The sequence below is a fragment of the Anthonomus grandis genome, chromosome 12 (genome assembly GCF_022605725.1).
Source record: "Anthonomus grandis grandis chromosome 12, icAntGran1.3, whole genome shotgun sequence".
Lineage (NCBI taxonomy): Eukaryota > Metazoa > Arthropoda > Insecta > Coleoptera > Curculionidae > Anthonomus > Anthonomus grandis.
In genome coordinates, this window is record NC_065557.1 from 22,008,510 (window position 1) to 22,024,028 (window position 15,519).

The 15,519-nt window shown below is 30.8% G+C and overlaps 1 protein-coding gene across 2 annotated transcripts in view; it reads right to left on the reverse strand.

The window, feature by feature from the left end:
* The window catches only part of LOC126743130 (uncharacterized), an 802,914-nt gene that overhangs the window by 342,844 nt on the left and 444,551 nt on the right, over positions 1-15,519 (reverse strand). For both annotated transcript variants that reach the window (XM_050450098.1, XM_050450100.1), the window contains one exon: positions 4,852-5,346. In XM_050450098.1, the coding sequence (XP_050306055.1) occupies positions 4,852-5,346 (495 nt within the window). The remainder of the gene's footprint in view (positions 1-4,851; positions 5,347-15,519) is intronic.

Genomic DNA, 15,519 nt, shown 5'->3' on the forward strand with positions numbered 1-15,519 from the left:
TAAAGCTTGGACAGGTGGCTGACCTGACTCCTTCCTAGTACTGGCGCTACTCGTTATACTCGAGTACTCTAGGATTTGCCCTTTTGTGCTAGTGTATGTCGTAAGAAAAATCAAGTAAGAGTAAAAAATTCGAAGCCTAATAGAGGCTCATTGTCACACTAAAAAAAATTCTCGAATAGCATCTTTGTTCATAATTATGTGAGACTTTACAAAAAAATTAATCACAAAACTAAAAGGGCTGCCAAGGATATTTATTGTTATAAAAGGGTGGCCAAAGCAGAGAGTGTCGTTAGGAAATATGATCTATAGTGAATGAATTAAGAAATAAAACTTCTTTGTCTGGCTCAATCTCTACTCCACCTAATTCCTTTACCAAATCTTGTACAAGAAAAAGATAAATACTATAACTCCTAATAATTTATACGGTTTTTTGTAAGCATATAGTATAAGCATAGCTTCACAGTACCGAAAATGTCATTAGAGATAAAACAATATTTTGGAACAGATGGGATTATCTTGAAAATGTGTTCAAATATGCCACAGTGCACCATTTAACCATAGGAATTTAATTAGTAAGTCATATAAAAATTGAATTTTTAGGAGTCAAGCTGCTTTAAAACGGCAATGATTATTCCGTTGCATAGAGAAAGTAATAAATACCAAATTGCGAATTGTAGTCCCTATCAACTTCTATTGAGAGTATAAAATGCACCAACGATGATAATATTTTACCTTTTTAATAGATTATACTCCTATTTAAAGAGGGATCACGCGACAGTAACAATTTTCTGCGATTTCTCTAAGGCTTTTGGCGGGTAAATTGTATATTTTAATTATTGAATATTTTTATTATTAAGTTGCAGCATTACAGGATCAAAAAAATACTTCTCGAATGGTTTAAGTCATAATTATCTTAATAACAATAATCAGTTTGTAGGGTTGATATATAACTTTTTATAAGCCGGTAGAATGTTGGATACTTCAAGATTCTAGGGATTATTTTATTTCTACTATTTACAAATGGCATCGCTAGGCTGGATATCACAGTAAAATTTGTCTCTTTGCGGATGATACAAGTTTTACTTGAAGTAACCCGGATATTAACGCACTAAATAAAACCGTATCAAATGACTTTTAATCATTTAAAAACATAACATGACTGAGACATTTATAATTTTAACAATGCTTTGTAAATTTTTAAAAGACCTCTTTTTATGAAATAATAAATATATTTAATCAACTGCCTGCTATGTTAAAACAAACAGAGAACTTTAAAATAATAAAAAATAAATTAAAACAGCATATTATAATTAGAGGTCTGTAGATAGTCTGTTTGTTAGTAATTTTGTAGCTATTATAGTTTCTAAATTTTATATTTTAAAAAATATTTTTTTTGTTTCCAATAAGCTTGTTAAGTTTACTGACTAAAAATACAGTAATACGTTTCCTTCTTCCCAATTTTTTTATTTTATGGTATATTGTAGTAGCAAATAACCAAATAAAGAAGTAAATAAATTCAAATATTTTTTATCATAATGTTTTTAAAACTAAATTCATGCTATTCAACTGGAATCTTTTTTACTTTAGAACATTAGTATAGCGGTCTTTGAATCTGTAAAATTTTTGGGACTTATTGTAGACAACTCCTTAAAATAGGACTTGCAACTAATCATCCAAAAACACCCAAAAGCATCCTTATCCAAATAATTAAATTACTTTTTGTAATGTTTTGCACTTAGATGGATTTCCAAGAAGTTAAACTAGGCACAGGCTATTACGCTTTTTTTGACTCGAATCTCCAATGCCGTATCTTCCATTCTGGGGTACATGCTGTACGAGACGGTTAGCTGATCCTACTCCCGTCGGCAATTAAGCGGGATGATGCCAAATTCATCGTGCGAGAAGCATACTATTGTGCCCCGAAATTGAGTTAATGAAAAGTCCACGCATGATATGAAACAAGAAGACTTTTTGCTAGGTACTTGTACTACGACTATGTAATATAATTATATTTTCTCCGCGGTTAATTTTTATTTTATTGAAAAGGGTATGTATATTCGTATTTATATTTTATGTTTTTATTTGTTGTTTGCTTTTTGTGTATATTTTTTATTATTTTACTACCTTTTTTTATGCAAGACAAAAAATATATTCATTTATTTAAAACCACTTAATACATTTTTTTTAACTTAATTTGTTCGTTAAATATAATGAATTTACAATGGTTCAAGTTTCAAATTGTATTCAATAATGACTTAAAATATTTTACTTACTCTACACTTAAATTTAATTTGTGGACTTGTGGGAGGATGCAAAAAAAATACCAACTATAGAGGTGGTTTCTTTGTTTACAGTCAGAAATAAGGAAAATCATTGTGATTGCATGTGATTTCATGAAGTGCGGATGTAAAAAACAATTTTTCACAATGAGTTTTACATTTTTCTTTTTAACGATTCATAGGGTATAAAACCTAATATTTTTATTCTTCCGCGTTTTCCACACAGCTTGTAAAAAATTTAATATAGTAACAAAATGTAGCTAATAACTGCTATAAGGTAAATATTGTGTTTTGCATTCTCCTATAACCCATAATGGGAGATGTGAAAACAGTTTTTCATTAATATTCTTAAACTAGTTATACAGAGTATTTCGTTGGGAAACAAACTCAAATTAAAGTTAGATAAAAGGCTCTAAGAATTTTGTGCGTCTATCACTCTAAAAAAAAACAAAACGAAAAACGAAAAAAAGTTGTGTTGGTTTAAAAATTGATTATAAGTTTATGGATTATTAACTTCATACTAAGTCATTTATAAGAGTTGATATAATCACGTTTTTTCTAAATTAATATAATCAAACGATGGAGTCATGATTAGACTTCTGACAAAAAATTTTGTGATTCTACAAAACCTTAACCCATTAGCGCCCAGCGTCATCATTTGATGACGCCAGAAATTGGTGGGGATGAGAACGCCCGAGTAGGTTGGCGATTGCCGACGGCTGTCTAACGCATTAGAGCAATGCCTACGCAATATTCCGCAGGTGGTATTTACTAGTATTTGTGTTTACTTGTCCGGCGAAAATCACGTTGTTTTTTAAAGATTTTGACTAGAAAGACCTGCTATAGGCATATAGGTCATATTTCCTTTAGTAGTAGGGGTAAGATACTTTCTTTAGTGTGTTTTACAACCAAAGAGATGTAGAAATATTGTAAAAATATTATGATATTTCTAGTTGAATTTTTTTAGCCGAAAACCTAACCTAAATCTTTGTGTCCTCAAATGAGGACACTGGGTTATTACATATTTTTTAAAATTATTTTTAGACTGGCAAAAAACGAATAGACGTAGTTTTAAGAACTTAGACGATGCGGTGGAATATCTCTATTCTAACCAAATAGATGCTGATATTGGGCTATTACCTCCCGAGGTGGATGAATTGACGGACGTAGACGATATCGACGATGGTGACTTAGGGGCGGTTGATGTCCAGGTCGTCCCAGGGGTTGTGGAGATACAGGTAGAAAAACAAATTGATTAGGAATCGGAAGATGATCTACCGCTGTCAAATTTCATAAAAAGAAAAAAAGTTGCATGCAGCACTAAATCCTGGACACCTGGCAATTTATCAAAGAAAAGCCTATACGGTTTGGATACAAATTATGGGCACTTTGTAGTGATAATGGGTATTGCTGCAACTTTGCTTTGTACTGTGGCAAGGATAATAAATCAACAGCAGAGCCCAAGATTCCTCTAGGGACAAGAGTCGTAACAAGTAGGCTGGAAACTGTAAAAAATTCTGAAAGACACATTATTTTCTTAGACAATTGTTTTACGAGGTACAACCTATTGTGTAGCCTAAAAGAAAAAGGCTTCCGAGCCACAGGAACCATAAGGGAAAATCGATCATCCAAGTGTCCCACCAAGTCATCCAAAGAACTCGAGAAGGAACCGAGAGGGGCCTATGACTGGCTCTTTGACAGTAGCCAAAAAATTCTTGTAGTGAAATGGAATGATAGCAGGTGCGTTTTGGTGGCAACCTACTTTGATACATATTTACCAACCACTATTGTACAAAGGTGGAACAAAAAAGAAGGTGGTCGTGTTCCAGTTGCACAACCTCTTTTGATTGCCAACTACAATAAGCATATGTGAGGGGTGGACCACCATGATTGGTTGCTTGAAATTTGTTCGAAATATAATGTCACTCTTTGTGTACCTTATTGTTTTAACAATTTTCATAAAAAAAAATAGTTTTTTAATTCATGTTTCATAAGCACCTCTGATTTTTTTATCAGTACATTAGTTTTATCTTGTAATATATGAAGTTTTTGTATTTACTTATTTGTTTTTTTTTTATATTTCAATATGGGATTACATATATTATATAAGCCGAGCGTCCTCATATAAGAACGGTCTATTTTTTGACCCAATGATCAAAGAAATGACCCAAAAATAAAAAAAAAAAATTTTTAATTTTTTTGAGCCAAAACAAACATGTTAACCAAAACTGAAATAGAAATTCAAAAAAAAAAAGTTGGGCCTTAATGGGTTAAGCACACTATATGTCAAAAGTACCCAAATTAGTTGGAATTAAAAGTTTTCAATAGTTTGATTAACGTATTATTAAGAAAAACACTTAGTAGATGGTGGTAACATAGAAATTAACTAACTCATATCATCAAAATAAATTTCTTAATTAAATACTCCTAAAATTTATTTTTTATTTTGAGGATAAATGAATATAATTTTTTTGAACTACATAGTCATATAAGCAAGTCTTGTGTTCAATTTCATTTTTTTTTATATTATGATTAATTATTTTATAATTAATATAATAACAATGTTATTTACCTATGCATTAGCAACGCTTGCGCAGCAGCCCTAGACCTATTTCCGTAAAGAAAACCAGCAACTACCTCTGCTTCCCTTAATAGTTCCTCATCCATTAATTCAGTGCGTTCAATTGAAGAAGATTTTCCAGAAACATTTTGCGGTCTATCACAAGTTGAAGAAGGAGGAGGAGTGGGGGGAGGATAGGAAAGCCGGTCACCAGCCATCTTCATCCTATGATCAGGATGCTGAGGTGAAAGTTTTTGACTTCTTTCAAATGTAGGAGGTTGCCGTTCGGGCAACTGTAAACTTCTAGACCTTCTTACTCTCGATAAGGGGTCGTCGGGTATTGGAGGTTTAGGCGGTTGAAATTGACTTCTTGCTGTATTTCGCCGAATAACTGTTGGGTGTTGAGGAGTCGGTGACGATCGTGATATGCATTCATTACTGCTTGAGGAAGATGATGCCGGTGAAGGTTTTGTATCAGAACCTGCTGGTGATCTGCGTAGTTGATTTCTAAAAGAAAAAAAATACTCATTAGATCTATTAAAAAAATATATACAAAAACAAAAAAACAAAGAATTCTTACGTAAAGTTAGCAAGCTAACGAACCCAAATATTTAAATAGAAGCTATCGAATATTATAAAGTTATAAACAGACATTTGTAATACTTCAGTTATGAACGTTAAAATTAACTAATGAATACTTATATTACACAAAAATATATACACAATACACGATAAAAGTTTGAGGTCGGTTTGACCAAAAACATCTGTAAGTTGGAGAATAAGACAGGCCGTACCACCTCAAATAAGAAAGAAATTTTAAAGTTGGTTGAGGACTTTTATACAGAGCTATACAAAAAAAAAACACAATCTGTCTGAGAAATTGCATCATGTACAGGACAATGTTCAGGAGATAATCCTGATATTTGCCTGGATGAGATAAGAGTTTGCTAAAATAAATAAAGAACAATAAAGCCCCAGGTGAGAATTAAATAGGTATTTAGTCTATTAAGGCAGGAGGAAACATATTGCTTAAGAATATACGCAAGCTTGTTAATGCATATCATCTGAAGGGAACAACACTTTCCCAGTGGGATATTTCTATAATAATCATAATACACAAGAAGGGAGATATGTCAAAACTAGAGATGTCAGAAAAAAAGAGGAAAGGAGATATCACAAAATTAGCCAGAAACTAAATGAAAGAGACGTGTCTACAAACCGTTTATGAAGGTTATAAATAAGCTTCTGAAAACTGAATTAGATTTATACCAGGCATGTGAACACGCGAGATTAAGAACATAGTATGGAATTAATGATAGCCTTTAAACTATTAAAACTAGGTATAACAAGCCACTTGTTCTGACATTCATAGATTTCGAAAAGGCATTTGACCTTGTAACTTAGCACAAAATGTTGCTAGCGCTAGCGAACTCTCGTATTGATCGCCAATATATTTTTTTATTCAAAAACACATACGAGCAGACAATTGCATATGTAAGGTTATCTGCAGACACTAGTAAATATCAAATTGAAAGAGGAGTTGGTTAGGGCAACGCAATATATCCAAAACAGTTTACTTTCGAATTGGAATATGCCTTTTAATCAGTAAATATGCATAAATATCCCTCGAGAGTTGTTGAACCATTTTGAGCTTCGCTGTTCACATTGTCATAACTGCCGATAGTATTGACCAGAAGCATGTCGAAGAGTCTTTATAAAGCATACAAAAAGGTTGGTTTAAAAAAATTGTCATGAGTTAGAGTATCTCAGTTGATGGTATAAGTATTAAGCAGCTTACCTCACATAAATATTTGGGATACGAGATCAAAGTGGCAGGTATATTTTAACGAGCTAAAAAGGAGAGTAGCCTTGGCGTGAGTGGCATTTGAAAAGCTTATGGATATTTTTATCAAATCAAATCAAACATACCTATATGTCGCAAACGGAAAACATACAATTAATCGAAACTGCCAGTACTAATCACTATGGGGTTGAAACATTAACGCTTACCGGAAAAACGGCGCACAAGCACTCAATGTGACTATACGGCATAAAACTGGTGTGACTGATGTCACAGAGAGAGTTGTAACCTTATTGTGGAACTGGAGTGACCATTTGGACAATGGATGGAAGATAGTTAAAGCAAAATCTACATATAGTAAAGTCCGAGGCACGAAACCTTTAGAAATAAAGGCGGATCACCAACAAGATGAACGGACCTAAGAGAATTAAGAAATACTAAATCCGGGGAAACTGGTTACAGGATGCACAGAGCCGAAATCGGTGGCAGACAGTATGGAAGGCCTATGCCCGGCAATGGACGTAAATGACTGGTTTATGATGATGATAGCGGTATTAGTTGAAACATTATTTTTATGGTTCTTGCTTAGAATTTGAAACAAGAAAACTTGTGTTTCCTAAACATTGCCTTAGATATTTCGTTTAAGTCAAAAGGGTTGTTAATAACAACAAAATTGTTATTTTCACTTCTTTATATATCATCCATAATAATCGGTTTAATAGTAATATTGTTTCACCTGCGAGAATCTCTACTTTATACGTCTTATTCTGTTGAACTCAGAAAAAAATGAATTGCCAAAAATTTAAAATGAATAATATTATATTTAAGGAAGCATTATAAGCAATGAAACATTTCTAATTCACTAAAGTTCATAGACGAAGCATTAAGTTAAAGTGAGAACGATAAATGCTTCACCGATTCCTCAATTTTCCATTTTCGCTTGCCGTTGAGAGGGGAAATGCAATAAGCCGCACATCTCGTACAATTCTACGTTCAATTTAAGTCGATCTGTTAAAAAAAAGAAACTAGTGACCTACTTACAATTGCATGAGTTGCTTAAGTACCCTCTTATCTTAAGTGGTATTAAAAAAGAAGTTATTTAAGATAGAATTACATAATTTAACTTATTTTTTTAAGCTAATTTAACACATAATTCATAAGTCAGACTAAAAAAATATTTTTTAAGTCTGACTGACTATAATGTGATTAAAATTTCCCTAATGTGTTAATTAATTTTTTCCGTCCTCTCCCAAATCAATAGATAAAAGGATAAATGTTTTCAATTTTTGTGGGCTTAGCTTCATCCTTTTATTCATTGTTAAATAAATCCAAATGAACCACGTGATTTTCTATTTTAAATGTGAACTAATTCTTTCAATATTTGCTAAATGTACAGTAAATTCTTTAACTCTTAAGATAGCTTAGTAGTTTAGTAAGTAGTTTAGATACTGATATATAGTCAACGGTAATGAATTTTTACATAGTATTTTTTTACTAAGTAGTTATAACTAATAATAAAAATCGCAAATCGCTACCTTTTTCTAACTTTAAGGTTTCTTATTAAAATTAGCGTTAATTTTGATCCCATTTGCTCCCGTTAATAGAAGTTTTGCATGTTTTTAAAGAAAATTTATTTAAACAAATTTTTTTAAATTTTCACTAATAGTTAATAACCACTCTACCTTATATAATCATAATACTTGAAACAGGAAATAAAGTTAAGTTAAGATAATTATTTTTATGAGAAAAAAAATCTGCATGCAATATTTCAGTAAATTAACTTTTTTCCAATCCAGTTTTAAATGGAGAATAGATATACAGGGTGGTCCGGTTTCGATGGCGGAAAATTAAATAGCCGACGGAGAACGAAAAAATAATAAGTTTGCTATTATAAATAATATTCGAAAAATGATTCGTTAAAAAATTACAGGGTGTCAAAATTCTAATTAAAAAAATATTTTTTTTTTATTTTTCGTAAACCACTTTAGATATTTTAATGAAATTTGACACGTTTAGACAGTTAATCAAGACGCATCTTTTTGTGCAAAAATTATTAATTTCATTCACCAGTGGCGTGTGTGCGGGCCGATCTTCATACAATTTTAATTAAAAAAATGATGCGCCACTGTTTTTTTTTTAATTTTTTTTTTTTATGAAATCCTTGTTTAATTTAAAATAAAAAACATCTTTTTACTTTTTGTCGTACGACACACTGTTTACGAGTAAAAAAATAAATTTTTATAAATGCTGATTTTTTTTTATTAAACAAAAAATATAAAAATACTAAATTTAATTAAAGACTAATTTATTCTGTTGGGTTCTAAAAAAGACACAAGTATTTGGATTCCGAAATTCAAATAAATAATGAATATAATAATGCCGGCAAGAAGGCAATGCATGCATAAAACAAAAGACGGTTTGTTTGTATTTTATTATGACAGTTAATTATTTAAGTAAGTCAAATTATTGCGTTGGTTAACTTATTAATTTTGCTATTGTTAACAGTGTTGTTAAAAGTATTGTGGAAAATGCGTTTTTCAAGTAATGAATACGCTGATATTCATTTTTGTTATGGATTTTGTGATGGAAATGTGGAAGCGGCAGTTCGTGAATATCGAAGACGGTATCTAAATAGAAGATTCCAGATACTCGCGTGTTCATTAGAATACATCAAAATTTTAGGAACTTTGGTCTACGTAGTAATAATGAGCAATACCGAAACCAGAGAAATAATAATGAAAATCGTGTACTGCGCACTTTTGATAATAATCCAAGGCTGAGCTCTCGCAAGGCAGCTCAACAACTACAAATTCCTAAATCTCAAATATTGCGAACCTTACACGCTGACCACAGGTATGCATATCACCTACAGCCCGTTGAGGGTGTTTACACCCTGGTGATGCTGAAAAGAGAGTAAGATTTTGTCAATGGCTTTTCTTGAAAATGAATTCTCAGTTAATGTTTGGTTGGGCGTTATTCGTGATAATGTTTGTGGTCCGCATTTCCTACCTCCAAGGCTAAGCTCACAACTATTTCTAGAGTTTTTAAATAATAGTTTGCCGGACTATATTAAGGATTTACCCATTAATTTGAGACATGAAAGTTGGATACAACTGAATGGAACCCTCCCACATTTTGGAATAGGTGTAAGAAACTGGCTTAATAATAATTACCCTCAAAGGTGGATTGGCCGGCTAGGGAGGAATGATATTAATGATCAAAATGGTATTAGACCAATACTATAGCCACCCAGGTCATCGGATCTTAATCCACTAGATTTTTACGTTTGGGGAAACATTAAGGATAAAGTTTACGCTAATCCCGTATTTAACAGAGAGGAATTAAACTTAAGAATTCAGGAAGCATGTAATGACATGCAAAATCAAAATTTTGTGGTACTGACTGCAATAAACTCCTTAATAACTCGGTGTAGAAAATGTATTGAGGTCGGTGGGCTGCATTTTGAACAACTTCTTTAATTATTAATTGTTTTTATTTTGTTATTGTTTTTAAACGAATTAAATGTGTTATCTTATGTGTTTTTATAAATCAGCATTTTTACTCGCAAACGGTGTGTCGTACGACAAAAAGTAAATAGATATTTTTTATTTTTCATTAAACAAGGATTTCATAAAAAAAGAAATTAAAAAAAAACAGTGGCGCATCATTGTTTTAATTAAAATTTATTAAAATTGTATGAAGATCGGCCCACACACACGCCACTGGTAAATAAAATTAATAATTTTTGCACAAAAAGATGCGTCTTCATTAACTGTCTAAAGGTGCCAAATTTCATTAAAATATCTACAGTGGATTAAAAAAATAAAGAAAATTGATTTTTTTAATTAGAATTTTGACACCCTGTAATTTTTTAACGAATCATTTTTCGAATATTATTTATAATAGCAAACTTATTATTTTTTCGTTCTCCGTCGGCCATTTAATTTTCCGCCATCGAAACCGGACCACCCTGTACAACACTTCTTCCTGGGAAGGTACGGTTAAAATTATTTTTTTATCTGAGTTTCTCGTACTATTACGAAATAACGACCAGCTAAATAATGACTTCGTCGTAACTCTAACAAAATGTTGTAAAGCCGATCATAACCTAAGCTTCTTTGGTCTAGTGGACAAAAACAAAGCAAAAAAATAGTACAATACAAATACTTATTTATTTGCTAAGTATAAACAAGTATTTGTGTACAGAGCTGGGACGAAATGACTTAAATAAAGACGGTGACCTGGTGTAGACACCCAGGTCACCGGATCTTAATCCGCTAGACTATTACCGTTGATTGAATATTTGGGAAGATACGCAACCTTATGGGCTAAAGCGTGACCGCAAATATGCGTGAAAAATAGATGGCGATTCTCTCCAGTATGCGCGAAAATAATTTCGTCCGTCGCTTCTCATTAGTAATCGGCCGATCAACCCTGAGTCGTGTCGGAGAGTTTTTGCACAGGTTCGTGTTTCCCGTATTGAAATTTGGTAGTTGTTAAAAAATTTTCTTGGATATCATAATTACAAATAGATAGATATATGTAAATGTGTTTAGTTTGTGAGACAATGGCTCCTTTAGGCAAAATTAATCAGTGTGCGTATCGTGGGTGCAATAATGTAAGAAAATGTAAAAACAATATTCTCAGTTTTTTAAGATAGAAATATTTTTAATTAAAAAAAGCTTTGCTAAATCAAATAATGTATCTTCTCTAATAAACCCATCAGAGAATTTTTCAAATTTATGTCAAAACACAATAAAATCCTTTAATGAACTTTATTATACTCTAAAAGTAAATAATAATATATGCAAGTCAATTAATAAAATATTACTAGATAAAATAAATATAAATAAACCAAACCTATGTCCACAAAGTCTTAATTGATAAATGTTTGCATTTATTAATTAAGACTTTGATTTATAACAACCTAAAATGGGAATCTCAAAATCTTATTAGAAAATCTTTAAAAAAATCTAATTATAAACCTCACAGAAAATTATCTATTTTATCTACAAAAATCAATCCGAACTCTTAAAAAAATTGTGTCTTCATGTCTATGAGAGCCATTTTCTCTTTTTCTTTTTTTTACTTTAAGAAAATTTTAAATCAATATATTATGTTTATGGTCTTTAGTATTTTAAGTATTTTCAATAATTGTTTTCATGTGAAATTCATTCATGAAAAAGATAAAAATAAAGCCTAAAAAGCCTTTAAAGTTATTGAGAAACTGGTTATAGTACGAATGGTAGCTTTCCTAATTAAAAAAAATAACATATTAAATGAATGTCGAGTAATGTTTTCATTCCTGGAGAGATTATATTTGAGCTTGAAGAAGGTCACTTTGCTGCAGCGGTATTCTGCGACTTCTCTAAAGACTTTGACAGTGTCAACCATGGAATACTGCTCGGTAAGCTTTCTAGATATGTGTTTAGGGGAGTTGCTCTAGAATGGTTAAAATTTTGTTTTGTTAGACAAAAAAAAGTTTGTTTGGCCAAATGGCAGTTTGTCTGAACTTTGTGTAGCAAGCAGGGTTCGTTTCTCGGTCCTATTTTATTTCTATTGTATATAAATGACCTGGCGTCTCTCCAGATAAAAGGATTCTTCACTATTTTTGCAGATGACACCACTATCTTATGGGCAGACAATAATAAAAGCACATTAACAAGAACAATTTCTAAAGATCTATTAATGATTAAACAGTGGTTTGATGCTAATTTGTTGTCTTTAAACATAGATAAGACTAAATTGTTAAGTTTTTATGTTCAGAGCAGTTCATGATTCACAACAAAGAATTGGAAGTGAATAATTTTAACAGATTTCTTGGAATTGTTATCGATCATAAACCTAAGTTTTATGGAGATATGTCAGGAGGCAAAAACTGGCTAGACGATGTTATGCTGTTAGAGTGGTTTTCAATGAACTGAGATTGATATCTGCAAAAACGGTCTATTTTTTTTTTGCTGAAAGTTGGAACTTACTTTCATACTAAAATACCTACAGTATGGAATAACATTTTGGAGTTGCATTAGTAAACAGCTTTTTGACTCGATGTTTGTTTTTAAAAAACGAGCCATTAAATATATGTGTCATAAATCTCCACAGGACATGCAGAACCCTATTTAAAGATACTTTCCTTGTGTTGCTTGTTTATTGTTAAGTCTGCTTGCCTAATATATAAAAAATATAAATTGTATCTTCAAAATAATGGCTCCTTAAAACATATTATCAGAAAAGAATACAATATTCCAATGCCCATCCCGAAAATTGAACTAAGAATTCTCTTATTTACTTGAGTATAAAAATTTTTAATCATTTTCCAAATATCATAAAAGTCTCTAGAAGTTCTCCTCGCTTTAGAAAGTCCTTAACGAAACTTCTGAAAAGCAAGTATTTTTATAGCATTAGAATTTTTTGAAGATAGTTAGGAATAGGCCAATAGTATATAATTAGTTTTTAGTAAAGATGTAAAGGTTAGAATTTGTAATGTTACTCTAAAAAATTTTTAAGTCGTCTTGCTTTGAAATTGAAAATACATTTTGTGTTTATACTAGTATGTTGAACCCACTATTGTGTATTGTTTTTAAATTATGTGTTAGTAATATGTCGATTAATGTGCCTATTTTATATCATAGAAGTACCATGTCAACAAGTAGGTACCATGTATTTATGAATAAAGTATGTTTTGAATTTTTTTGAAATTCGAAATTGTATTTATTTAAGAGAGAGAGGTATATAATATTAAATAGGGATGATTCCAACTACTCACTAGAAATTACCTCGTTGAAAAAGTAATTAAAAGGGTTATTCAAAACTGCAAGTGGCCAACATGGCGTCGACAAGAAGAAAAAAAGTTCATTATGACTCTCTAAAGAAGGAACGTCATATTTAAAAGTTAAAGATGTTAACTTGTAAATGAGAGAAAGTGTTTACAACAATGTATAAATGATTTTATTTTATATTTTCAAATAACGCCAGAAAAAAATAAAAAACCATTTTGCCAAATTTCACCTTTTTCCTAAATATTAGAAAGTATTTGGCATTTTTCCAATGTTTAGATTGCATTTATTCAATCATTGCATTTATATTGCGCAACTTTCGCCTAATTAAACCATTTACTGCTCATCCTTACTTTGGACATCCTGTATAATCGCGATGAAACCCTTCATACTGTTAAACAAAATATTTGTTTTTTTTCTTATTAACTTTTTCTAGTTTTAAGAATTAGTAATTAAGTGTTTGCCTGTATTGCAAATTAAAATGTGGCCTATTTTCTATATTTTATAGTGTTGTTTTTATTTTTTTATTGTTGATTTTATTTTTATATTAATTTCAGTTAAAGGTATCTATTTTTCAATATTTTTGTCCAAAAAAAGTGTACTTCACAGATCTCACTACCCTACACAGTTTTTGAGATATTGGCTGGTTTCACAAACCCGTATTGTCAAAAATCACATTACGGGCTACTTTTTGCAAAAAATTATTGACTCTAAAAAACTATAGTACCGTATATAGATACTAAATCTTTAATTATTGAATTTACTCTTTATATTTACGTAAAACCTACCTATATCATCACCTTTATTTAATATTTTTGTTAATTTTCTAATTAATAAATAAAAACTTATTGAATTTTTGTTTTGTTTTTATTTATTTATTTTTGTCTCAAAAAAGGATTTTGGTAAGTAATTATTTGTTCATAAAATTTAAGTTGTAAGAGATAGCACCTTCCAATACATTACTTGACCACCACATTTATCTAGTTATTTATGCGAGATCACAGCGCATTTAAATATCGGCAATAACAAAATAAATAAAAGCGCTGTTATCATCATCGCCCTTGTCTTAAAAAAATAACAAAACGGCCGGGCGCCCAAAGATTCCCGCGTCGTTAAACTGCAAATGGTCAATATAGCGCCGACAAAGAAAAACAAGTTGATGATGGCTCTTTAAAGACAGAACGTCGTATTTTAAATTTAAAGATGTCATCGTATAGGCCAGAAAAAGTGGTCACAATAATTTATTCATTTAATAAATACTTTTGTCATATATTTTGAAATAACGCCAGAAAAAAAAATAAAATGATTTTGCCAAATTTCAGTTTTTTGCAAAATTTAGGAAGTATTTAGATTTTATTATAAAAGGACACTATATTGCTTAACTTTCCTCTAATTATACCACCTCTATTGACGTCCTGTATAACCGTGATGGGGGGTCTTTAAACAAAATGTTTTTTTTTGTTACTAAGTATCTTTTTATAGTTTTAAGTATGGTTGTAACTACTGGTAATTGAGAATTTTCCTGTGTCGCTTAAAACTTAAAATCTGGCCTATTTTCTATTTCTATTAACATCCTCACTCACAACCCCATACTTTACAGATCTCACTACGCTGGACAATTTTTCAGATATTGAATCACATGACAAAATGGATTACTTTTTACAAAAAATTATTGATGAAGAAGTTATATTACCATCGGTATTCAGTCTTATGAATTATTTCAATTATTCTTTATAATATTTACGTGAAACCTACTTATACCTTAAAATTTGTTCCACATATTTTTTGTATATTAGTTTTTAGTTAATTAAGTGCAACGGGCTTTTTATTTAAAAACTTGACCCTCTTGAACACAAAATGGAGGAAACATAATGTTTGTTGGAATTATAACTTGTATAAAACTTTGTTGGTAATTTTGTAAAAATAGCTTTTTATATATATTTTTGTATTAATTTTTGTCTCAAAAACATATTTTAATAAGTAATTATTTGTTTTTAAAATTTAACTTTTAAGAAATCAATATGCCTCCACCCTTAAGTATATCACTTATCACTTGACCACCACATAAATGACACCGTGCTGTATGTTGAAAAAAAATAATAA